The following is a 24,948-nucleotide window of genomic DNA, read 5'->3' on the forward strand; positions in this document are numbered from 1 at the left end:
AGTCAAATTCCTCCAGTTATTCCCACTGCTCCCTTAGAAACTTGGGCAGATACAATTCCTGCTTTAAGATTCTGAAGTCCCCAGATCTCAATGGCAGCCGTGAAGGTTTAAAATGCTTCCTGTATTTGTCATTTCTTGAGCAGCCATAGAACCTTATCCTAAAAATCTTTTAAAGAGGTTCAAATAGGATATAATAATAATAATTGATGTTTAATTATAGAATAAACACTGAAATCACTTCAATCTACATAGCATCTGACTTCTTTTAATCTAGATGATTATCTCAGGGGGTCCGGTGCTGGTCAGCATCTGTATGCCACAACCTTCCTAGAGAGAGCATCCTGCAAAGAACAACTCTTCCAGGGGTGATGGCAGGCCTCCCTGGGCAGCAGGTGATTTCAGCAAGTGTAGCAACTTCTCTGCTACAAGTGATATCAGCTCTTGTGATTCAGCTCTTTGTGAAATCACCCAAGGTGAACCCGGGAACAGAGAGACAGGAGCCTCGTGTGGCAATTCCACAGAGGTAGCCTTTATTGTCCAGCAGCCCCTGTGAAGAAAGGCCAGGGACAAAGGCTCTCTAGTCAGGGGCAGAAACAGGAGCCTTTTATGGGAAAGGCAAGGGGTGAGGTAGAAACCAACTAGCCAACTGGGTACAGGCTATTGCCATATAGAAGCAAGGCATGCTGGGGGTGGTTCACTTTGTCACCATGACCCAGAGGAAAGACTCTGGGGAAAGTCTTTTTGCCCTCAGGCCTCTCTCCTCCAAGGGAGTGCAGAGGGCTCTTGTGCCAAGGGCTCACAGCCCTCCACAGATGATAAAAGGATTAGTTGTAATGCCAAACAGTAGTTCTAGTCCTTGTATCAATCAGTAGGAAATGTTTGTTTATTGAATCTTTCCAGTATTTAATTTCACTCAGAACTGAAATCAAAAGAAACTGTGGCAAGATACTATCCTGGATTAATCATTTTAGCCTGAACATCAGGAGTAGTACAGAAAAACATCATGGCATTAGGCTTGCTTCAGCACTGGTATGGGAAGCTTAAATTAGTCTTTTCTCCTGCTCTAGCCCGGCAACTCTTCAGCTTTGCATAGCCTTTATTTCACATTGCTGGTTTATCCGGCCAGCCAGAACCCCAGCTCCATCACAGCTGACAGTTATTGACGGGGAGGATGATTAGAGCCATCACTCTGCTGAGGATCTGCAGCAGGAAGAACATGTTTCATGTGAAAATACCAAATGGCTTAAAAGCATTATCTTATTAGTAGCATGCAGTGAAACTGATGAACCCTTATCACAGTCAGCAGGATGATGAATACCCAAATCAACACAAATGGAAAGGACATATACAACCAGGGTAAAAAATAACCTTTTCTAGTAGAAAGTCTTACAAAATGAAGCCCCATCCATTAGGATATGCATAAGGCTATGTTCTGTCAGTGTTCAGACTGTGGGGCAAATTAAAGGAAGGAAATTCTTGTTTGGAGCTGGCAACGACCCCTTTCCCTGTTCTGTTTTTGTAAGGATGTGAACTGCTCCCTCCAATTTTCATGGAGTCACCTAAAGCAAAAGCACCAGACTTGAGTTTAACTAGTCTGCCAACACTGGTACATAACAGACTGAGGGCTACAGATCATTCCCTTTTTTTGCGTAACAACACCGCTCAACTTTACATTGGCCAGAAGGAAAAAACACTTCTGCCACTAGCCCACATGGGCTAAACCCTCCTCGAGGCATTATCTCCATCATGAGAATGGTAGAAACACCATTTGGAGAGTGATAAACCCTGTATTGGAACTCAAAGGTCTGGCAACTCTACACTGATGTGCTCAAGCTTGACTGCCCAGGTGACACCAGTGACAAAGCCCACAGTCCTTCTCCAGGCACCTGTGAATGGATCCAGTGGCTCACTCCAAGTGGCTTAGGGTGGTGGTGTGAAAAAGTACTTGTTTTTAAGGAGGAGGAAGCTGGAGAGCATGCAAGCATCAGGGTGTTGCTGGAAGCATGTGGAGAGCAATGGGGACCCCAGATCAGGGAATTCAATGGACTTTGATGAACGTGAAGGACCATCTCTGCTGTTTCTATGCACAGAACTGGCATGAACATACATAGAACATTTCTCAGGTGACTGAGCAGGCAGCTTGACTTCTGTTGTTTCCAGCCAGCCAAAGAAGCTCTGACAGGCACTCAGTCTGCTCTGAGGTATAACAGTTACTGCCATTTCTTTCTGTCACAGGAGCTCCAATAAAGGGAAAAACCCACTGAAAGTTCATAAGAGTTGACACTGTATGCTGTGATGGATCTGTTGGCACTGCTGTGGTCTATTATGCAAATACACATCAGTGGACTTTGTAAAACATAAATTATGTAAACACCCATTTAGAGACTTTTCAAAATGCAGATTACTTGCCTGATGTTTGGAGACAATAATTAAGATCTCTGATGTGAACCTGTACTCAGGATTGCTGTGCAAGTCAGGCCAGCCTGTGGATGTCTAGGCCTAGCAAACCTTATTTCACATGCAGATTCCATCTTGGTAAGAAGAAATTTGCAGTCAAAGTTGACTGTGTCATAATCTACTTAAGCCACATTTCACTGACACCACAGGTTATAAGAGATCCTTGAATTTACTGCTGCAGAAGGGCTCCATAACATCCCATACCTGGAATTCAGGTATATACTTGTTCATTGAGGATTACAAAGGGTCTTCCTTTTTAATTAAGAATTTGAATTTTCCTTGATGCGTGTCAAACATGCATGATGGCAGGCGGCTCATCCTTCTGTGGGGGCAAGGGTTTGAGTGCTGGTTCTCCACCCCTGCAATCTGCTACTGGCCCCGGGTGAGACCTGAGTCATAACCAGCACAGACAAACAGGACTTTGGGCTAGACCATGAGCCCAGGTCACAGGTTTGGCACAGTAGGTAGAGGTCTACTCCTCAGGGCTCCCATTCAGGAACCAGGTCAAGCAGTGTCGTGGTTTAACCCCAGCTGGTAGCTAAGTACCCCAACTGGGGTTAAACCACATAGTACCCAGAATCAGCTGCTGGCTCAGTCCCCTGCCCCTATCTCTGAGGGCAGGAGAATCAGAAAAAGAAAAAGTAAACCTAACAATAATTGTAATGAAAAGGAGAGAGGAATAAAACCCAAGAGAAGTCAGTGATGCACTACACAGTTGCTCCCCACCAGATGGCCAATGCCCAGCCCATCCCTGAGCAGTGACTGATGCCTCCTGGCCACCTCCTCCCAGTTTATATACTGGGCATGTGGCATGGAATACCCCTTTGGCCAGTTCAGGTCAGGTGTCCTGGCCATGTTCTCTCACAGCTCCCTCTGCATTTCCTCACTGGCAGAGCATGGGAAACAGAGAAGTCCTTGACTCAGGGTAAGCTCTGCTTAACAACAATCAAAACATCAGTGTCTTATCAACATTATTCTCATACTGAATTCAAAACACAGCACTGTACCAGCTACTAAGATGAAAATTAACCCTATCCCATCTGAAAACTGGACAAGCAGTTGGATTTTTTTGTTCCCAGAGAACACTAAGTATCTTGGATTAGTCTCAGTAGGCCCATTCCTGTCATCTGACATCTTACAAAAATCTAGGCCAAGTAATATATCCTTTGCTGGAAAAGAAAACATCATAGACTGTGTACCTGGGTAAAGAATTTGGAGAAATTAGGTTTCAGGAATAGTAAACTGAGCATCTGTTGGACTTCATTAAATTCTTATTTAACTTGAGTTGAGATCAGTGAAATTAACCTTTATACCTCAACTGTGCTCCTCCTGCTTGAAGCAGCTGAATCAAAGCAGCTTACCAAGGGCATCTTTCTGCTTTATAACTTCAAAGACCATTTATTCAGAGATAGCATGTGAGGATCACATAATTGGAACCAGCTGATGGAGAAAGCACTGCAAACTGAGGTAGCCAGGAAAAATACCTAATTTAAGGATAGATTAGAGATCTGAAACAAAGGTTCATAAAGACTGGTGTGTTACAAAGCAGAGGTAATGATTTCCCAGACAGGCAGAGACAGTACAAGGTGAATGGAAGAGTCTTTCTAACCACTGCTGCTGAATAGTATTCCCTGAGCCATGAACTATAAACAGAAAAGGAGCTCAGAAGATGATTTGCAACCATTCAATTTTCTTTACTGGCCTGTGTAGGCTCTTCAGGACATGGACAGCCACTTCTGTGCACCTACAGTAGCCAAGGTTGGGATCTTGACTGGGACATTCCTGCACTACTGTCAAAGTAAAAATGGGAAAATACAAACGGTGATAATTAAAGGACAGCAAAGAACAACAGTGGACACTTTAAAATTCAATTAAACCCCAACATTTACTGGTATCTAGAACAGTTACCAAGTTACCAGACATCCATAAGGTTGCAATCAAACCCTAAACTAGAAACCCCACAGATGTACAGCCCTCTAGTTACAAATTTAGATTAGAACCATTCAAAACAATTAGAAGAGACAGAACTAATCATTTCACTGAATCTTCTCCAACTGACCAACTGTGTATCCAAGTGCTGGGATGTGCACTGAATGACATCCCTCTATCACTGACCTGGTACATTCAAGAAGTACAGGCTCCTGACATCTCCAAAGCTGAAAGCAAGTCAAGGCTGTTGTTAACAGGAAACAGAAGTACTCCTGTGATGCATCACCCAGCCATAAGAACCCCTCAGTTCTGCCATGGCTATTCCAAAAAGCAGAAGATACTGTGAGATGAGACCTTGCAACACTCAGAGTATTTATTTCTAGATAGGGAGTGGGAGAAGAAAAGGCAGGAGAAGATACAATCTTGTACCTGTTTCTCTGCAACAAATTGTTGTACCTCACTGAATATCAAAAGACAGTTTAGTTCTGCCATTGATAGTAAATGAAAAAAATTGCTGTGGAGTGACAGTGGTCACGCAACTCTATGCAACTTTAATGGAACTAATGCCACAGTTTCCTTTTAAAATACTAAGCCTTGTTTTTGCAAGGATTACTGTAGTATCATCCCTTAGGAGCAAAAAAATTCCTTGTACATAGGCAGATGCACAATCTCTTCCCCACCCCACATTTCCACCAGTTTCCATTAAAAAATTAGAAGCAAATTGCTTCACTTATGAGTTACAATCCTGACACCAATGTGCGCTTGAAACTCAACTGGGAGAAATGCCTGAAGTTTGCTCTGGACTTTACTCTCACTATCCAGTTACACAGGGATCCTTTTTGGTAATAGGTTTTGCTTAAAACTGTCAGAGAGAAATAATTTTACCAAACTGTCTCCAATGAGTGTGGCAGAGAATGGGCAGGCATAGAAGAAGTGGCCCCACACAGCTCAACCAGGTGTCCCCCTGTTCAGCCAGACAGGAAAAGGAGAGGTACAAGATGGTGGGATGGGGCACATGGTGACAAACAGGAGAGCAAAATCTCTAATTGTACTGAAAGTGGCACAGATGTGAAGGGCCACAGGAAAGGCCCATCACCAGTGAAAGGGAGACAGGGAGAAATGTGATAAATGGTTCAGGGTGACAGAGGACACTACAAAGCCTGAGGTATTAAATGCCTTCTCTGCTCTGGCTTTGCTAATAGGGCAATTGCTCAGGTTCCTGTGGCTCAGTCTGGAGAGTGAAGATTACCAGGGCAGAAGAAAATCAAATTAGGGACTGTGTGTTGGCAGTGGGATGAGGACCGGCATTAGGGCTATGCAGGCAGCTGCCTATGGGATGCTGTGAAAACCCTCTCGGTGAAGGTTTTAAAACCCAGACAAGGCACACAGGGATGGGTTTGGCAGAGCTGACTTTGGCCTGGGACACTAATCCATCCTAGAGAAGCTTCTCCATCGCTCTTCTCAATCTTCCAATGATCCATTCATTTTGATGAATCTAGTCCATGTAAAAAGCAAATGAAAATGAAGTATTCAATCAGTTTGTGACTAAATTTGTAACTATCTATAAAAACCAAGGGTAAACATCTTGTAAAAAGAATATACACTGGCAGCTATTGCTGATGAAGTGCTATCGATAGGCATTAAAGCTGCAAATGGCAAGGTGTTGGCAAAGTGAGAGGAATTGCTGCAGAAAGTAAAAAGCCAATCTGTATGATGAACAGAGTGTACATAAAGTACAACAAATTACCAGACACACAGCCAGGAGAGCACAGAGGCATGGGAGCTGATTAAGAAGTCCTTGTGAAGAAATCTTGAAGGCTGGCCAGTTCCTCCTAATTCTCTGGCAGGCGTTGCAGCCGCTCAGCCAGTGAAAAGAGCACTGTCTGTGATGTGAGCACACGTAGCGTGTATTACAGGGAGATGATGGATGTGCAATACCATGGCAAATGGCTGCTTGGAACTGCCATCCCCCTTTCAGAACAATCCTGCTTTTCAAAGCCTCAGTACTCTTGGCTAAGTGCCAAAGAGGGAGACTTGAAAGGCCCAGCTCCTGAACTCCCCCGCGAGGAATACGCCGGGCGCGTGGCTGGATGTACTGTGCGTCACTGGCACCTCGAGTGTGTGACATTTGGAGGCTCTGCTGCTGGGGCTGTATTTGCTAAACACCTTACCCTGGACATTTGTAACCTGAGAGGGAGGTGATAGCCATAAGACCTCAGAAGCCCAACAGCTGTTGATTTTCTTTAAACCCAGGAGCCTGATTTTTATTTATTTTTCACTTCCTGGGTTTTCTCAAGACATTCCTTCTTCCTATTTCCTCCTAATTAAACACAATGGAGCCTTGCTCTTTAACCTACTAACTAGAGAAAAAACAAATGATTTTCTGGTCATCTCAAGAGCCATAGAATTGTTTAAACTGGAGAAGACCTTTAACATCACAAACTCCAACCACTAACCCAGCACTGCCAAGTCTACCACTAAACTATGTCCCTAAGCTCTGGGGCAGGAGCTTGGACTAGATGACCTTTAACAAAGGTCCCTTCCAACCCAAGCTATTCTAAGATTTTATGAAAATATGAATTATTTGAGTACTGTTAATAATGGCTTGTGCCAAGGAAAAATTAATTGGACTGAATTTGATGTAACCGAAAGATGAACTTGGCTTAGAATCACAAAGGGACTGATTAAGCTCAGGGTTTGTGTTAGAAGACTATACTCTGCTTTACCAGTTCTCCAGGAAAACTTGAAGACAGCAAAATCACAAACATGACTCAATGTCTGATTTACCTGTCCATTTGAAAATTACCAGTGCTTTAATTTTTCCCTTTTCTGAGATGGTCTGCTTTAAATGAAAGGTGAGTAAGCAGAGGTATCCTGGTAAAAAATTCATTACTGTCTTTTTGCTTACCTATTGAAAAGGAAGCCACCCCCCCCCCCCAATTACAAACATAACTGCTTTAATTGGGGATTCTGGGTGCAGCAGCAATGGAAGTAATAAAGCATGCATGAGATTTTGATTGTTGAACTTTCATCAACTTACTTCATCACTCTACAGTCAAAAATAATCGGAAATAGGCAATTGCAAACAACAGCCAAATGCTATTCCAAGGGCATGTCTAAGTAATTGTCTTGTTTTCACACAAACTGAGTCTCTGTAACTCCCACTAAAATCAGGACCTTGAAATACATCTCCAAGAAAATCCCCCTGTGGTGCTGTGGCAGGGCCAGGGAGCAAAGCTGAGCAGTTTTCGCTGCCGTGTATCGCCAAAGCAAAGCAGCAGCAACTCCGTGCCCAGAAACGCTTCCCAGTGTGTTCCACTGCATCTTCTAACAGGGCACACACAGCAACAAATGAACACCACTTGTTTCAGCCAGGTCAGTACCTGGGACAGCTTTCCTTGGGGAGCCCATCCTGCCCTCACCACAGACCATCTAACACACACTTTGCAGCTGCCAGAGTGTTAAGCACAGATTAACATCAGCACTTAGGGACAGATGTGAATGGCAACGTTTTTACTCTTCCTGTGTGGAGTGGAACAAGAAGGGGATCGAGAAAGAGTGTGTGGGGATGGCATTAGGATGAGAGGGAAAGGTACAGCTGTTTTCTGCACCTTCCCAGTATGACCTGTATTTTGGACTAAACCAGCATGGCATCTTGCACATGCAGCTGGGGGGCTCTTCCACTTCTTTACATCCTCCTACAGTTACATCTGCCAGCCTGCTGCCCAGCACTGCTCACCACTGTGTGTACCAGGAGAGAAGGGTCTACTCTTGCAGGGCTCTGAGCGACTAAGGTCAAAACATTTAGAGGTATAAAACACTTTTGGCTCAGGTGTTATTGTACCCTTAGGTAGCCTTTAAAACCACAAAAACCCTTGTTTTTTTCAATAGTTCTGAAGCTGTGCTGCAAATGTATTATGTGACTTCTGAAGGAACTGCCTGTAAAATGTGACAGAAAATGAATGCAACTAAACCCAAACCAACCCCTGCCTCACTCCCAGAAACACCTTATCTTTTACATCCTGGAATTCTTCAGTGGTTAAAGTCATACTTCAGCTGAATTTCCACTGTTTAGGTAAAATTTATGATGCAACAGCCAAGTGATTTATATTCTTGTTTGGAATGAGATTTCTAAATTCTGCTTTACTACAGATGTCAGCCTCTATACTATATTCTATCATTTGCCAGTGAAAGCTTTTCTTTAAAGTTAAGACATTCAGATGAATCACATTTTCTTTGCATCTTTTTAAAATAAAAGGTTTCCTTGTCTCTGTAATTCCCACTCCCCATCCTCCAGTTTCTGTTGCTCTCAGTGTACAGAGAGAGACTGTGATATTTATTCCCTTACTTAACAATGAATAGTACAACATACCAGTGAAAGCCTTTCTGAAATCAATGAGACTTTTTATGGAGTGTGGTACTACTCATTGTGAGCAGGAGTGTTTCAGTTTGGCCTGAAGAAAGATCCAAGATGACATAAGCTGAAATGAATAGAGTTACTCACCACTACAATACATGTGTTAAAGAGACCTGGGCAGATGGAAAACCATTTCAGTAGCTGCCAAGTGTTTTGACTCCCTAAAGCAGGTAACAAGAGACCCTGGCAGTTCTTAAATCAAAGCATGACTGTCTTGACAGTAATTTCAGAATAATCAATGGAAGAAGTAACTTTTTACATTTTTATAAAGTCCTTAGTTCCAGAGTCTTAACAGATATTACAAACAGCAAATATGGCAGTACTCCTGGGAAGTATTATTCCCATTTTTCAGATGAGGTAACAGACATGAAGTGGCTAAAATGATCCAGGTGGTGGTCACAGCAGAAACCTGCAACGGCCTTCAGTCAGCACTACACTTCCATCCTTCAATCCAGAAACTGATGCAGCCAAATGTCATTTCATTCCAAATGTGGCCATTTACTAAAAGGTAATCAAAATCAAACTGTAGGTAATGATACACTAGCTTTCAAGCCTATAGCTCATGGTTCTTAGCCCACAAGAGCTGGTGAGGGATTGGATTGTCTTTGTTCTGTTTGTACAGTCTGATCTAACACTGGGGCTCCAGGAGTATCTGGAACAGGATCATTCATTTATTGTAATTAGCTAGGGTGTACCATAACTGAATGCCTGTCCTTGCTGAAAACAGGATGGGCATCAAAAATAAAAAATGCAGAATGAAAAATAAACAGTGATAATCAGATGTGATGACAGAAGTACACAACAGCTGCTGCTCTTGTGAGGTGCAGTGAAGTACAAGCTGGAAGTATCAAAGGCAGAGTTACAATGGAGAAAGCTGTCAGCAAACAGACATGAAACAGTGAAAGATGAAATAGCTTTCCCCAAATCATGCAGTATACTAGACGTTTCACATGTGATGTGATACAGATTATCACATGTGATACAGTGAAGGTCCAGTAAGTTCAGTATTTCTCTGTGTGTGTGTGTATGATTTGGGTTTTACTTCCTACAGTGGAAATTAACAGTACCAGGTTCCTGAAGCACAATTTGACAGACTTATTACAAACATCTATTTAATTCAGACATTCTCAGCACCTGGGAGAAGTTACAAAGCCATCCAACCTGCCTCTAAAAAAGAAAGGTATCCAATGACAACATATGCCTCAGCATCTGGAAATCACCATGCAGCACACACAGCAAACCTTGCTTGCACAGGCTGAGATCGGCAGTAGTTTGCTTTTTGTCCCACCTGCTGCATTGTTAGATTATTATCCTTGAAATACACCAAATGATTATGTAAAGAGAACTTCATGCTTGACCAAGTATGCAGTGCAATGCAATTAACATTTTAAAGCCATTTGGAACATGTCTAATCTTACTGCTGTCTTCATCTTTGTCCCTGTTCCTGTACTGACCAATACTTATTTACTTGTTTTTGCCTTGGCCTACACTGAGCTATCAAATCCCTTTCCAGCTCCTTTCCAGCTGGCTCAGACACAGGGAGAAGCACATGGGTATGAGGTGAAGGGTGGGCTACAAATATCACTATGAAATGGAAACAACACCCATAAATGTTCATCACATGTTCATAATTATGGGCTAGGTTCTGTGAGAGACAAGAGAATGGAGAGACCTGGACCTAAACCTCTCCAAGGGGCTTTGTGCTCATCACAGCTGCAATATTCTCCTCTGCTCCCACACACCTGAAGCAGCCAGCAGCCACCTGAATCTCCAAGTGTGACACTTTGCTTAGTACTGTGCTGGATAAAGAAAGGACTAAAGACGACAGAAATGTGCCTTGCTCAGAGCTGAAAGGATGCTTCCACTGCAGCAACAATGGGGCAGTAACAGTGCTGATGTTTGTGAGCCACAACAGGCAGTGAGGGCTTCTCCCGCTGTCACGTGTGGTACAGATCCAATCCAGCTGTCAGCCTTTGGCTGTGCTTCTCTCTCTTCACATCCCAGTCTGTTTTGCCTTTCACCTGCATGAAATCATGGTACTTTCCAGGAGATGCTGAGGGCATAGAACACTCGCCCCAAGTCTCTGGAAGGAAATGAAGATTCTTTCCTTAGGTATCTCTAAGCAATTTGCTTTTTCCTCTGACATTTCTGGCTTTCTGCACATCCTGACTGCTTCCCCTTGTCAAGTGCTATTTGTCCTGTTTGCTCCAAACATTTCTGGGTGCCCTGTGTGCTAAAGGGAACAGCACAAGTTCTCTGACAGGGAGGATACAACCTGACACTAAATCAACAATAACACCTGTGTAGAAACAGAGCTCAGCCTTTATCTGGGACTGGGTATCTGTGTAGGGAGCTCTGCTGGAGTGCACTGTCATGGCACAAAGGGACCTTCGTGGACTACTGGCATGTAAAACCTTTACACCTGCCTTGCATCCACAACAGGAGAGAACACTGATTAATGCACAAAAATATTGAGTATCATCTGTTTTAAAAGACAAAAGATGGTTAAGCTTTAGAGGGAGGCTGTGCAACTCCAAACCTCTCATTCATATCCACTCTCTGTGGAAGTGAATGGAATGGCCTTCCCCATATACACACACCACAGGAAGGACTGCCATCCTGCACAGCCACAGGCTCTTTCTTGCAGTAATCAGCCACTGGAAGTGAAAGAATTCATTTGTACACGTAGAAATGCAGCATTAAGAATGTGCAGTAGCACGCAGAGCAATCATTTCAATTTTACTTGTTTATGTACCTCCTGTAAAAATAATCATTTATGGTCATTATAGACCTGCTCTAATGTAAATCAAATGAACAAACCAGTACATTACTGCTGTCCTCCTTTGCTCAAGTTTATTTGGCAGCTGGGTTTGTTAGCACTGTCAGAACCCAGGTAATCAGTCACCCACAACCGAGGTGGGAGCGAAGAAGAGGTGGATGCCATGCTGAGGTTGAATATGGAGAACGAGGGGTTGCTCGTCCCTCTCTGTGCAGGAAGCACTGTGGGGCTGTTCCTACACTCAGGCACAGGGCACAAACCTGTGAGGAGGCAGCTGCTGGGAGGGCAAAGCTGCCTGTCCCCCTGTGACCACCTGCCAGGCCATGGGGGTGCCCACAGGGCACTCAGTCCCCCCACCACGGCAGCAGCTGTAACCCCAGGCCTGATGAAGAGCCCTCAGCACCTCCAGCTGTCAGAGCAAGAGCAAAGGCAGCTCACAGCAAGCACTGCCTGGGCTGCAGCACAACAGAGAGGAGGACTGGGATAGCTGCACCCTGTTACGTGCTTCTTTTCACTCCAAAAGCAAAGGAATTACAGAACTTCACATGATACCCAACTCCATCCCTTGATAATCTTCTGCTTATTTCCTTCTAGGTGACTTCATTTGGTGACAAAGTGGGAAACCAAAGAGAGAGGAAAACAGGAGCAATGCCTAAATCAAAAGAAAGGCCTGATGGAAAAATCTTTCCCTTGAGACTTCTGGCATCTCAAAATATGAATTACTTATTTTTACTGGAGAGCTGCCTGGAATAATCTGGGGAGAAATAAGGGCCTGTGACTTGCTCCAAGTTAAAAACATTGTCGAGAGGAAAGCTGAGGGCACTTTTTGCTTGTACCCAGCAACTTTTCTATGCAGTCTGATAGGTATCACATTGTGTTATGCATGAGCACAAAAGAGAGCACAGAGAAGGCCGGTCCTTTAGCAGAACCTCAGAAATAAAAGAGATTTGAAAGGAGACTTTTTCCCCCTCTTGAAGGAGTCACTTATCAGCTCAAAAGAGTCCCTGTGGGGAAATAAACCTTCAGAATCCTCCGGTAAGAAGCTCCAATGCATTTATTCCTTCTTTAAATATAACCTAGAGTGCCAAGCAGGAAAAGAATGGGGACAATGGGGAGGAGAAGCACACATACCAAAATATCCCTGACAACAACATGGGCTGTGCCCCAACATGACAAGCTGTCCCCCTGACAAACCTTGGTGGGTTTCAGTTTCCTGTGGGAATGTGCCACCAGCAAGAAAATCCTCAAACCAACCACATTTAGAACCTCTATTGCTTATTTATCTCTATCAGAAATACAATTTGCATCTTGGTCTGGCTCAGAAATGAACACATTAGTAAAGCAGATGGAACCTCTCAGTTCTACGGCCTTTAAGGAAAGATGTTATGAGATCCTGCAGTTCTCTCTATTCCCTGGGCAATCCTGCACAGCAGTGTTACCTGCTCAGCTCAAAATGAGTACAGACAGGTATTTGCTCTCATAATTACCATTTGATAGCAGGGATTATATTCTGTCCTGAATCTGCCACCTGCCTCTACAGCAAACTTGCCTGGATGACTTGCCTGAGCATTCATTAGAAATGAACTGATCAGTAGTTTGACTTGACATCAATGTTTCCCCCCGGTAGCTCACACATCCCTTTCCATGTGATAGGATCCAGTAACTCACATGGGCACGGTGTCCCCAGACCTCAGGGATTAACGGGACGAGATCTGAGAGTGCACAGCAGAACACAACACACATATCTCGAGGGGAATGCTGCTGCTTGACCCCCAGCTGGGAAGTGGCACTGGGAAGTGTCATCCTGCACAATTCCACACGCCACGGGAGCACTGCGAGCCCAGGTGAGCCATGCAAGGGGGCTGAAGCTGCAGCTGAGAAGCCACGCTGCTCTCTTCCCTGCTTGCTGCCATCCCTGTTGGGATTTATCTGTAACTTCCCATGAAGGGCAGCACTCTGGTCTTTCTCTCACAAGTCTGTGGGTACAGAGGTGATGAGAAAAGAAGTCCTGTAAACTGTGATAGCATCATCTCTGGTGATGTCTTCTTCAGTGTTGTGTGGGAAGCACAGAAAAGCCAGGCTGTGAAGGATCTCCTACAGAGTGCTGTGTGATAGACCTGCTTCCAAAGATGACACCTCTGACAGAAGGAAGCTGTCACCCAGCACGGACATGTCACGAACAAGGCCACAGAACACACGCAAAAGGACTGGAAACTCATTCTCCCTAGAACATTTCCTGTACCCCAAACACTGCCCTAGAAAATCAGACTTCAAAGCAAAGCAATTCCCCAAACAAACATCCCTACTGGCACCTCCTCCTGCCAGCTAGTAAGAAAATCATCCTTGCAAATCACCAGAGCTATTTCAAACCAAATGTCAAATGTTTCAGGCATGTTTGAGGGAACACTCCTCTCCAGGCCTGCTCAGAAGGAGTGTGTGGTGACAGGGAGTTTGTTGGCCTGGCTGGACCCCACTGCTGTGATCCAGTAACTACTCCTCTGCTTTGCTAAATGATTACACAGCAGCAGTGAAATAAAGCCCAAACTCTTCCAATAATGTGGTGAATATTCCAAATGAGACTACAGGAGATGTGCTGTGTCTCACCAGTGTCCGACAGAGACCTGTAGGTCGTTCTTATGTTTGTGGATTGTGGGGACAAGACAAGTAGGGCAGAGCCTCTGGCTCAGCCCGGGGTAGCTCCAGTCACAGACACAATCTGGCAAATCAAATCTCTTCTGCATCCCAATTCCAGTATTGTGGAAGCGATTTATCTTCTTCACAAGGTTGGCGAGGGAATAAAATCACTGTGTAAGTGTAGATGCTCCAGTGACAAGTCAACTCAGTTCTTATAAGTATGTCCTACATCCTTCTGCATAGGAAACAGATTAATCCCGAGGGACTGACAATGAACTAATCTAAATAGCATTCCTTTTCCTCCTTAAAAAATAGAAAAAGCATGGGAGAGATTCTTGGTGTTTGGTGATGATTGATGAGGGTCTTACTGAATTTCCCCCCAAATTATTCATGTTAGCATTTGATCAAAAGGTTACTTTTCTATACTAATAGGGGATAAATCCTATATTTTTTGTTAAAGGTAATTCCATATTTAGGGAGGTATGATTCTTCAATGCTTGTATCAAACTTGTAAGAGAAAAATCCCATTTTCTAGCAATTTCATAAGCCTCAAGGAAATTTAGAAAGTTTGGTGCCTTAAAACTTCTGTGTTTTTTTTAAAAAGTTAGCCTTAACAGGAAAATATTGTTGCAGCATATTTACTGTATGTAAATAGACCTGCTAGCTGAGAAGTCTTAATTACTTTTCAACTGAAAGCAAACATTCATCAATACACCAAAAAATCTCATGGATTTGATTCTTTGCTGTGAAAGACATCAAAGTGATGATAAACTTGAATGAATGAATGAAGGCAATAGAAAACTCTTCCAAAATTTTTTTTCAGAGATTTGCTAACGTAGTGAAAACAAGAAAATAAATTAAGATTTGCATCTGCACTAAAAATCAAAAACAGTTCCACCACAAATTTACAACTGTTGTGAGAGACATTTCTTTACTGAAGTTGTCCAAGAGCTTGATTTTATCTAAGCCACATTACTGAAGAAAGCATATTTTAATTAAAATTCTCACTGCACCAAACATCTCAAGTCAATATTTACATCCTATTAACATCAAAGAGATACACTTCAATGCCCTGCTGAATAGGGACAGTCTGGTCATTTTAGGACATATTTGCCACAAATCAGCTTCTGCCAGCTCCAGAGGAATCTCCTGACAGCTTGTCCCAGTGCTGGAGGAACACTGAGAGACACGAGCAGGTTACTCCCCTGCAGAGGTGCTGCTGGGATATCTCCACACAGTCACACTGGGAGTGACACAGAGCTCTGTCCCACCTGTCCTTCTGTCCCTGGAGACATCCAAATGAGCAGTCACCACACAGCCAACCTCCCACACAACCCCTCAATGGGACAGCCCAACTCTAGGAAGGCAGGAAGTGGGCAAGGGGCCTCTCTGTGGCTCTCCAGGGTGGAGACAGCCCATGGTGACACGAGTGACCCATGCCCTGGTGAGGGCTGCCCTCCCCTTGGAGCCACGACCATGTCAGCACTTTGTAGCCCTGGCTCTCCCAGCTAGGTCACAGCCACACAGCTCCCTGGGGACAGGACTGCACCTCTGGCTCTCACACTGTGACAGGGATGGCCACCAGGACTGCTTGGAAGGCTTGTGGGAGGAGAAAGTGGCTCAGCACATGGGGATGTTTCAGCCCAGAGTTATGAGGTTGGGTGCTTTAATCTCCTGAGGAAGATGAAACTTGGCCATGTCTATGTACAGAAGCTGGAGAAAGGATCCAAGAGACCCATTCCAAGAAGGAAATCATAGAGCAAATGACCTTCAGTACCTGGATTTCCTTCACACAGTTGGTGTGAGCCATTCCAGCAGAAAGGTGACCCGCATGGAAAGCCAGAACAGCTTGTTCTGGCCTCAAGCATCCACCTTGGGAGTGCTAGAGGCACTTGTACAAGTGAAAAGGGAAGGCTTCATTGGACAGGGGGTATATTTTACTTAAATCCAAGCAAATAAATAACTGTCTTTTGTTTTGCTGCTGACAGAGTACAGCTCTTATGTAATCATTAGAAAATGGATGGATGGGTCTGAAGTCTCAGGAAGCTACTCTTAATGAAACAGAAGAATTAAAGAAAGTGGGAGTGCACAAAGGAAGTTTGAATTCCATGGAAAGTGCAAAACAACCGATAATAAAATATTGCAGTTGCAACTATTTGCATGGACAAGATTAACTTCTACACAGAAACAAAAGGCATTTGACTGCACTTCCTAAAAATGTTAGTGCCTGTGTTGTATGAGGAAAGTAAAAGAAGAATTGGACAGTTTTAGGCTGAATTACGTCTCATTTGTTTCAAGCCAGCTTTACTGGCTTCAATGAAAAGACTCTTGCCACTTAGCTTTGAATCAAAGATTTTAGAATTTTCTTGGGTGTGAATACACAATTCCTTGGACTTTTACATGCTTTCTTTTCAGACAGCCAACTTTTCTCTCCCTTGTTACTGAGGAGGTGGCTGTTGTCTGCCACTCTGAGTTTGTCACCACTGTGTGTGCCCATGATGGACTGGACGACACTGTGGGAGCACCAGAACCTCAGGGCAGCACAGCACATCTCAAAGGGGCTGAACAGCACCCCCCGAGTGTGCCTGATGCTTTCACACATGCCCAGGCCATGCAGGCTGGAAGAAAACAGATTGTCTTCAGAGGCATCAGCCCCATGGCCAGCAAGGCCAACAGGATCTCAGCACCTGTCAGGATTGTGCCCATACATTTCTGAAGCCTGGAATGCCAACAAAACATCTCTAACACATCACTCCTCCCTCACTGCTGGTCTCCAGTGACTAGAAAGCAGTGATTCAGAGTTCAGACACAAATCTGGCAGAGAAGCAGCAACTGACTCAACAAGCAGCCTGGGGAAACAGTGCCCTTTTGCAAGCACATGCTGGCAGTTTCTGAGGTGGAGAAACCGGACGGCTCCGACAAGGCAACTGCTGTTTACTTTTACCATCACAAATACAGAGAAATACAACTTCAGTGTAAGAATCTGCTGAAAACATTCACCACCATTTTCATACCATCTACTTGAACTCAACATGTGCCCTTTTCCTCTTAGCAGTGCTGCAATGTGAAGTAATGGTCTGTGACTGCAGAAGCTCTCAGGTAAGCGAGAGCTCTCTCAAGTTAACAACAACATCCTCCAAAGGCTGATTTTCTGTACATCTTGCTCCAACAAAACATTTGAAAGAACAGTTTAAGAGATTAATCAATTTTTTCATGATGTGGGATTTTTCACCGAGTGTATTTTTCCTGTCATTTAGTCTTACAAAGATGACAGTGCTCTGATAAACAGACTGACTTTGTGCAATTCATCAGGACTTTCAACAAACTCTCTCAAACTTCTAATTCGTTTTTCTTAAACCCTGTACTATGGAAATCCAAGACCAGATTTTGCTTCACTAAGCTCTAATAAAGTGTCTCTGTACAACATTTATATACAAATCCTAAACCAGACCAAAGTATGTGATTTTAATGGTCTGAGGTCATATTATTGTAGGTGCACAGCTCACAGTTTACACGATCTGCTGGCTGCCTTGTTTATCGACATATGCGATAGTGGCTAATTTTGTTTTATATGTCTGGGCTGGGCTGGGGTGAAGGTCAGCTGCAGGAGACAGACTGGGGCCGGGGCTGCAGTTCCAGTGGCGGTGACTGAAGGAGGAACAGATGGACAGAAGGCAGCAGCCTGCAGACACACAGCTGTGTGGGAATGGGGCAAAGTAGAAGCTGGACAGAGCACAAATGTGGCACGTGGGTGAAGGCACAGGAAACCCAAAGCTCAGACAAGGAGAGATGTGCTTTCCAAACTCATCTCCCGCAGCAGGAACCGTGGCAGAGAGAATTCCAGCAACGAAACAAGGAGGCAGAAGAAAGAACTGAGAAAGAAAACCATGGGAAAGCACACGGGGCAGCACAGGGGTGAGAGGAGAAGGCCCAGAAGGCAAATGGAGGGGACAAAAGTGGAGGGAGGCAAAAAGAAAAAAGGGCGACGAGCATCACCAACAATGGGGCAACTGTTGCCAAAGAGGGGCGGCTGTGACAGAAACACTTCAGCCTTTTGATCCCGTTAACAGCATTCAGAGACTCGCCTTGTGTAGCCAGAGCTGGGCACAGGGCCAGGGCAGACACACAGGGCCTGATTTGCAACCTGCCACACGCCTGCCCTGGGAACGGCGGCTCTGGGAACGGCTGGCAGCTCCCCTGCACTGGGATGGACCCCACCGCCGTGCCAGGCTCACTGCCACCGTGGAATCTCAGCACCTCAGAAATTCATGGTACCTGAAATGCCCACTGGATGAATTTTTCTTCATGATTTTATCATTTCTGGAAAAAGTCTGCTGTGGATTAGCTTGGGTACTTCTGAACACCCCCTCTGCAGCTAGAAAAGTCCTTTGAAAATTCGCCCCAAACACAGATTTGCATGGCTGTGTTCCAGCCTCAAAGTGTTGACCAAGCTGCCCAGGACAGTGCTTGGAGACCAGCTTAGCTTCAGTATATTGAGGAATGCTGGCTTAATTCTGCTAAGAACCTTTCGAGCCAGGATTTTAAAAAAAAATTACCTCCAGCTCCCTGTATAACATATGCTGAGGTACTTTGTAATGAGAACTTTTTCAGAGTAGTTCTGGAAGGACAACCCAGGGCAACGATATGCCACATGCTGGTGCTGTCATTTGCCAGACTACTGTTATGCTACAAACTACCCTGTTCCACTTCAGCTCAAAATAAGAGAAAAAGATAAAAAATTAGAGAAGAACTACATCCTTATGTGTTTGTCTGCTGAGAAGCAAGTAATGGAGTTTTGTTTGTTTCCTATAAAAGAACCTAAGTAAGATCCATTAAAGCAAATCTTTTAGACTGCACAGGATTACATACCTCATACGATAAAATTTTTGCATACAAGTACAAGTACACGAGTACAGGTACACATGCACAAAGAAAATAATGTTTATCTTCAACAGCTGCAAGTTAACACACCCCTAAAAGGTAGAAGACTTGTACTCAGCAAGTGGATACTCTGGGTTTCCCATTTAATATCCATAAAGATTTCCTGCAGAACCCCTTTTTTCTTTCCAAAAATCTTCATGCAAAGCACATTCGAGCCACCCATTTAAAGAGAAACTGTCTACTTGAGATAAGCTGCTCCCTACATGTTTCTGCATTTATCAAACATGACTTAACTGAGAAAACAAAATGAAAATCTATTAGCTGCAATTCAGAGTTGTGACTGCAGTGTAATGGCTTCATTATGAGTGGGATGATAAAACATTCCCAACTGCAGGCTCTGTTTCAGCAGCAGCTACTGAACAGGAGCTACACTTCAGCAGCAGCTCAGTGACACAGCACACAGTGCCTGGCCATACTGCAGGGCAAGGACCTCAGGCTGGAATTCCCAGGAGGTGCATTCCATCCCCTGCCCCTGAAAGATTTCCCCATAGCCTTGGAAAAATGAACCTTTTTCTCTGTCTCTCCATTCCCAGCCTGCATATGGGAGAACAAATGCAGAGGAGGACTATGAGGCCCTCTTTTACTACAGCAGCTGGCCACGAAAACATCTTCAGAGTGTTAAGGATTTATGCCATAAATGTAACAGCAATCCTGGTTTTCTAAGAATTTTCATTTAGCCTCCATAAAGGGTATGAGGAGATATTGCCATGCTTTGGGGAAGTGGAGCTGTTTGCTGGGGACTCTTGAGAAACTGGGGAGCTGGGCTTCATTAGACTCTGACATGGCCCAACGCAGAGAGGATCAAACCCCACCCCCTCACCCCAGGCCCATGGCACACTGTTCACACACCCAAACACACAGCCCAGGGCCAGAGCCTGCTTTGTGTGAGTAATAAACTCCCCCAGCCCAAAGCAGCAGCTGCAGACATGCCCCGTTTGGAGAATACGTTCAGTGCGAGGTGCAAAAACACACGTAGTGTTCAGCTGCCTCCATGCACTCCCTTTGTGCTCAACTTTAAAATTAATTGCTTAAAAATCCAAATATGAATTACTCACATATTTGCCTATAAATTAGAAGCTTTCACAGCAAACATGGGCAAGTTATTTACTATCCACACAGAGCTCAAAGCAACCTTTAATAGTAGCCACAAGGCCAAGTCCTGAGCTAAAAAAACATCAAGCTTATGTACTTTACAAGCACACAGTTAAAAAACTTGCTCCTAATCTGAAGAACAAATAGGGGATTTATTCAGAGAATGCCAGAGGGACTGTAGTAATGCCAGCAGACTGCTGCAGCCAGCCTCGTGGAAGGTGAGCAAAGTTCAGACTTGGTACACTAAAGCTTTTAGTCTAAGTCAGGACAAAAAAAGGACAAGAAAAAAGACAGAAGCTGCAGAAGGAAGTTGAACCAGCATGGTTAGAGCTCACCAGGGTATAGATCAGGCTGCTTTAGGTAAGCACAGCATATAAGGAGGCCAAGTTTAGACCTAGTCAACACAGTGACAAATTAAGTAAAACCACATTCCCTCTTTGTAATCCTGTGGGTTTATGCTGTTCATTAGATGATACCCTGGTTCTGCCCCAGGGCTGTGTTCCCCTGGCACTGAACTCATGCTCACACTCAAGTTCCCACCTACAGATGCAGAGACACCCTTCCTTCCTTCCAGCAGAACTCCTGACACATGGGGCAAGGTGTGGTGCTCATGGGATGGCCTCTCCCTGACCTTTCTGAACAGCTTAGAAATTATTAGAGTCTTAAGACAAAGATTTTTATCTTTCTTAGATGAAAAAACCAAAACCAAAATAAAACCCTCCCCCCCCCCAAAAAAAACAACCCAAAAACAAAACCAAAAAAACCCCCAAGAAACCAACACAACCAAAACCCACACCAATCCTTATTTATTTTTTGTTTAAAAAGTGTGTAGTATTGAAATTTATTTGCTTCTACACTTCCCATGACTGATATTTTTAGAATATTCCATTTTTTTTCTGGAATTGATTCCTCCAGCTCCCTGTTCCTTGTTGCCATGTGGTGTCAGTAGCACCAGCCTGATGTGGACACAGCACAACAGTAGGGTACCTTTCCCAAAGCTCCTAATTCATGTCCCCCAGGGCTTGGTGAGGAGGAACACGGTGTGTCTCGTTCACTTGATGAATTGGGAAAATTGATGTTTCACCCTTGTAATTAACTACATGCAAAAATGTAACTGAAGTTTGAGAAATGGAGCACTCAGGGATCAGGAAATCTAGACAGAAGGTGGAAAATTTAATGTCTTCAATTCTAGGCTTTTGCCATACACTCTGATTTCTGTCCAAGAGTGACTAAAAAGGGAGAAAAATTTAAAATAAAGTTTCTCATAATACAGAAGTAATCCTACGAAGTCCCTAGGATACAGACTGATGGAAACTGTGAGAATACACCAAGGGAATTGTCACTTATACATTTGCAAGGGTTTTTTTTGCCAGAGACAGATCTCTGGCAAAATGAAACTACCCTTATACTTGTATATTCTGATTCTAAATTTTAAAATAAATTTCTATGTTTACCTTAAAAAAATAGATAATAAAAAAATTCTCCTACACAAGTTTGTTTCATGAAATTGGATGATTTGGCCAGCTCTCCCTGAATTAAGGCCACCAATAGTTGCATACTTGACAGAGGACTCCTGAATGTCCTGGAGAACACAGATCTTTAGTTGGCACCTTCAGGTAGTGTAACATGAACTCTCAGAATTTCAGTTCTATTAAACAGCTCTTAACTACTTGGCACTAACAAAATTTGTTCCCATTAAACTTAATTTATGCTAATTAAGTACTGCTTAACACCATTCTCTATCATTAGGCAAAATCAGTTTTCTGGGAAAAGTCATAATCAAGAGGAAACTTCATTTCAGAGTGTTCCAACTCTGAACAGCATGTTGTAATAAAGTTCATTTATAGAGCACCTCACCACCAGCATTTCACCAAAATTCTGTGTGCAGCCAAGGGCAGTGTCCAGCACGGAGCCCTGGGAAGGCAGAGGAACAGGGAATGGGGCAATCCTTTTTAAAGGGCCGTGGGACACCAGCAACAAAGAGCCTGTCTGTCCTGCAGAAAGCACAAACAGCACATTTGTTATCTGGGCACAGCTTCCCCTGAGGGGATCACAGCAAGGTCTGCTGAGGAGAGGAAGTGACAAAGTGCAACTCGTCCCCAGCACAGGGAGTGACAGGAGAGACCATCCCAGATGTGCCTGCAGATGTAGCAGGAGGCTGCTCTGGAGCTGCCACATCACTGCGGGGAAAAAACAAGAGGCAGGGCCACAGGACCGAGCCACAGTTTGAATCTTAAGAGCTCTCAAAGGAGACCCCTGTGTGTCTGGCAAAAGCATGAGATAACTGCCCTTGAGGAGTATGAGGGCAATGCTGAATGAGAAGACAGATGGGGGAACTGGGAAAGAGGAGAGGCCTCTGAGTGAGACTGGTTAAGCTGGGCTCAGTGAGGAAAATGAGATTTTCAGTCTGATACTGGTCTGAACTGGGGAGGAAGATCTGTGGGTTACCAGCATATGGTAGCATTTGCCTTTGCCCACATGGATGAGATTTCTGCTGCTTTTGTGGAAGCTCAGCTAAGGCCAACCTGACTGCCTGGGAAATCCTGCCCATGCTGCTTTAGACCACCAGCACAGGACACTGCAGTAATTACTTCTCCTTTACAACTAAGTGTCCTGTGGAACAGCTGTGATGCTCTTTAGAGTAAATTTCTGCCTTTCCATAAGGGATTTAGAAGCCCTTTAAGACCTCTTTGTGTATACACTTACTAATTGGTTCCTGTAACTTTAAAATGCAAGTGTCCCAGCAGCTGCCTTGTCCCAACCTCTGTAAGCATGTGGTCATCCTGGTGATCCAGAGAATGCAGGAATACAGTATTCCAACTCATTGTTCAGTCAATAAAGTGAAAAATGCCATTCCTGTTTTAGCAGATGGCAGCAGAAATGCAATACAAGAAGCAAGAACACTAATACAGAAATCAATATCTATTACAGTTTAAATCACATTGCAGTCCTGAAATGATAATAGCAATCCTTTAAAAGCTAATGCTGATCCTGTTTGTATTAGAAGTCGGTTCAATGTATTTCAGGTTTTAATTCTGTTACAAAAATAATTACCTTTTAACCTCGACCCCCCAGCCCCAGCCCCCTCCTCCTTCCCCAGCCCCTGATCCCACAGAAGAAAAACAAACCAACCAGCAAAAAAAGCCCCCAAACAAACAAACCTAATCACTTCCTTCCTTCCAGTCTATGACTGGCGAAGGGATTTTTATAATGGGAATTCCCACAGCAGGCATGTCATGGTCAGTGCAGAGGGATTGTTCAGGCAGCTCTGTCCATGGCTGTGCAAAATCTTTCTGGACAGCTACAGAGTAGCACGAAGAAGAAAGAAAAGAAGTCTTTAGAAACTGCTGACAGAGCAAATGCTCCCTTCCTCGAGTAAAACCGAAGTGTTTTGATGCTAGAACACCATCTTTTGATATAATCAGAAGAGCTACTAGCACAGCAATGCTGGCAAACCCCATCTCTGCTGGTTAATGGTCTGCGTGAGCCGTGATCAGCACAGTGAGAACTGTCTGGGGCATCATTTCCATGACATATAGCGAAGAATAGACATTGGGAAACACCCACCAGGCCCTGCATGTGCTGGATCACCTGAGGAGCCTGGCAGCAGGCAGAGAGAGCCAGGCACACACCCGCAAAGCCTCCAGCCTCACTGCAGCACCCCAGCAGCCCATGATCTGAGCAGCTTTATGGCTACAGGGACCACAGTGGCTCAGGCACAGAGCAGGGGAAAACCAAATAAATTATATTACCACTGCAGCACTGCCAGCAAAACCCCACATTCAGCATTGGTGTTCACACATCAGGGGAGAGCGTGATAAATTCTGTATGGCTCCAAGTCCTGAGACTGATTAAAGGATGGGAAAACACATCTTACAGTGACAGTCTCAAGGAGTTCAAATTATTTAGCTTATCAAAGATTAGGTTAAGGCATGTCTGATCACCAAGTAAATACTTACTTGGGGAAAGGGAAACTGATAAGAAGAGCCTTTTCATTCTAGCAGAGGTGCAAGAGTCCCAGAGGCAAAACATGAAACCAGACAAATTTAGGCAGGCAAAAGCCACACACTTTTAATAATAGAGGAATAAACCACTGGAAGAATTCCTGATAATTTTAGAATTATAAATGGATGTTTCTCTAAAAGATATGCTATACCACAGAGTAAAATTTTGGCTAGCTCCCAAAGTTGAAAAAGCCTAGAATAAAATGTAATTTTATTAGCCTTTTGATTTTTCATCTCCTCTCTTTGTAGCATTCAACAAATGTTGTTTGATTCAATAAAAAAGCCTCAATGTCATGCATGTTGTTTCTAGCTCATTTTACCTCTCCAAAATCTATTCCTTTCTACTTTGAGTACAAATCAGTACTCAAAAGCTTCAATTGCTTCCTTCTTTAAGTAAAACTGAAGTCTTTTTACGCCAGACACAATTTTTTTCACTTCATTTGTTTTTTCAGCTTCATTTGGAAGAATTTATACTAGTGTCCTTAATGGTACGTATGTATCTGCATACACACTTTACACACTTCCCAATCTCCACCAACACCTGCTCCCACTGTGTGTCCTTGAGCACTCCTTTACTCATCCCATTGAGCAGCAGCTCTGGAGCTCAGCTTCCCAAGCCCCTCCAGGCCCCAGGGTCACAGCTTAGGCTGCTCCTCCCCCAGCCTTGACTGTCTTCTCTCACCTGCTCCCTTTAT

At 44.0% G+C, this 24,948-nt stretch overlaps 1 protein-coding gene across 6 annotated transcripts in view; it reads right to left on the reverse strand.

Annotated features, from left to right (window-relative positions):
- LOC138114469 (glypican-5-like) overlaps positions 1 to 24,948 on the reverse strand; it is a 391,856-nt gene that overhangs the window by 16,847 nt on the left and 350,061 nt on the right. The window contains exon 9 of one of the 6 annotated variants that reach the window (XM_069023918.1): positions 973 to 1,200. The exons of the other annotated variants lie outside the window; for them this stretch is intronic. Within the exon in view, the coding sequence (XP_068880019.1) occupies positions 1,157 to 1,200 (44 nt within the window). The 3' untranslated portion in view covers positions 973 to 1,156. Of the gene's footprint in view, positions 1 to 972; positions 1,201 to 24,948 lie in introns of those variants that run through there. 6 annotated transcript variants of the gene reach the window in all.

The sequence above is a fragment of the Aphelocoma coerulescens genome, chromosome 9, assembly GCF_041296385.1.
Source record: "Aphelocoma coerulescens isolate FSJ_1873_10779 chromosome 9, UR_Acoe_1.0, whole genome shotgun sequence".
NCBI lineage: Eukaryota > Metazoa > Chordata > Aves > Passeriformes > Corvidae > Aphelocoma > Aphelocoma coerulescens.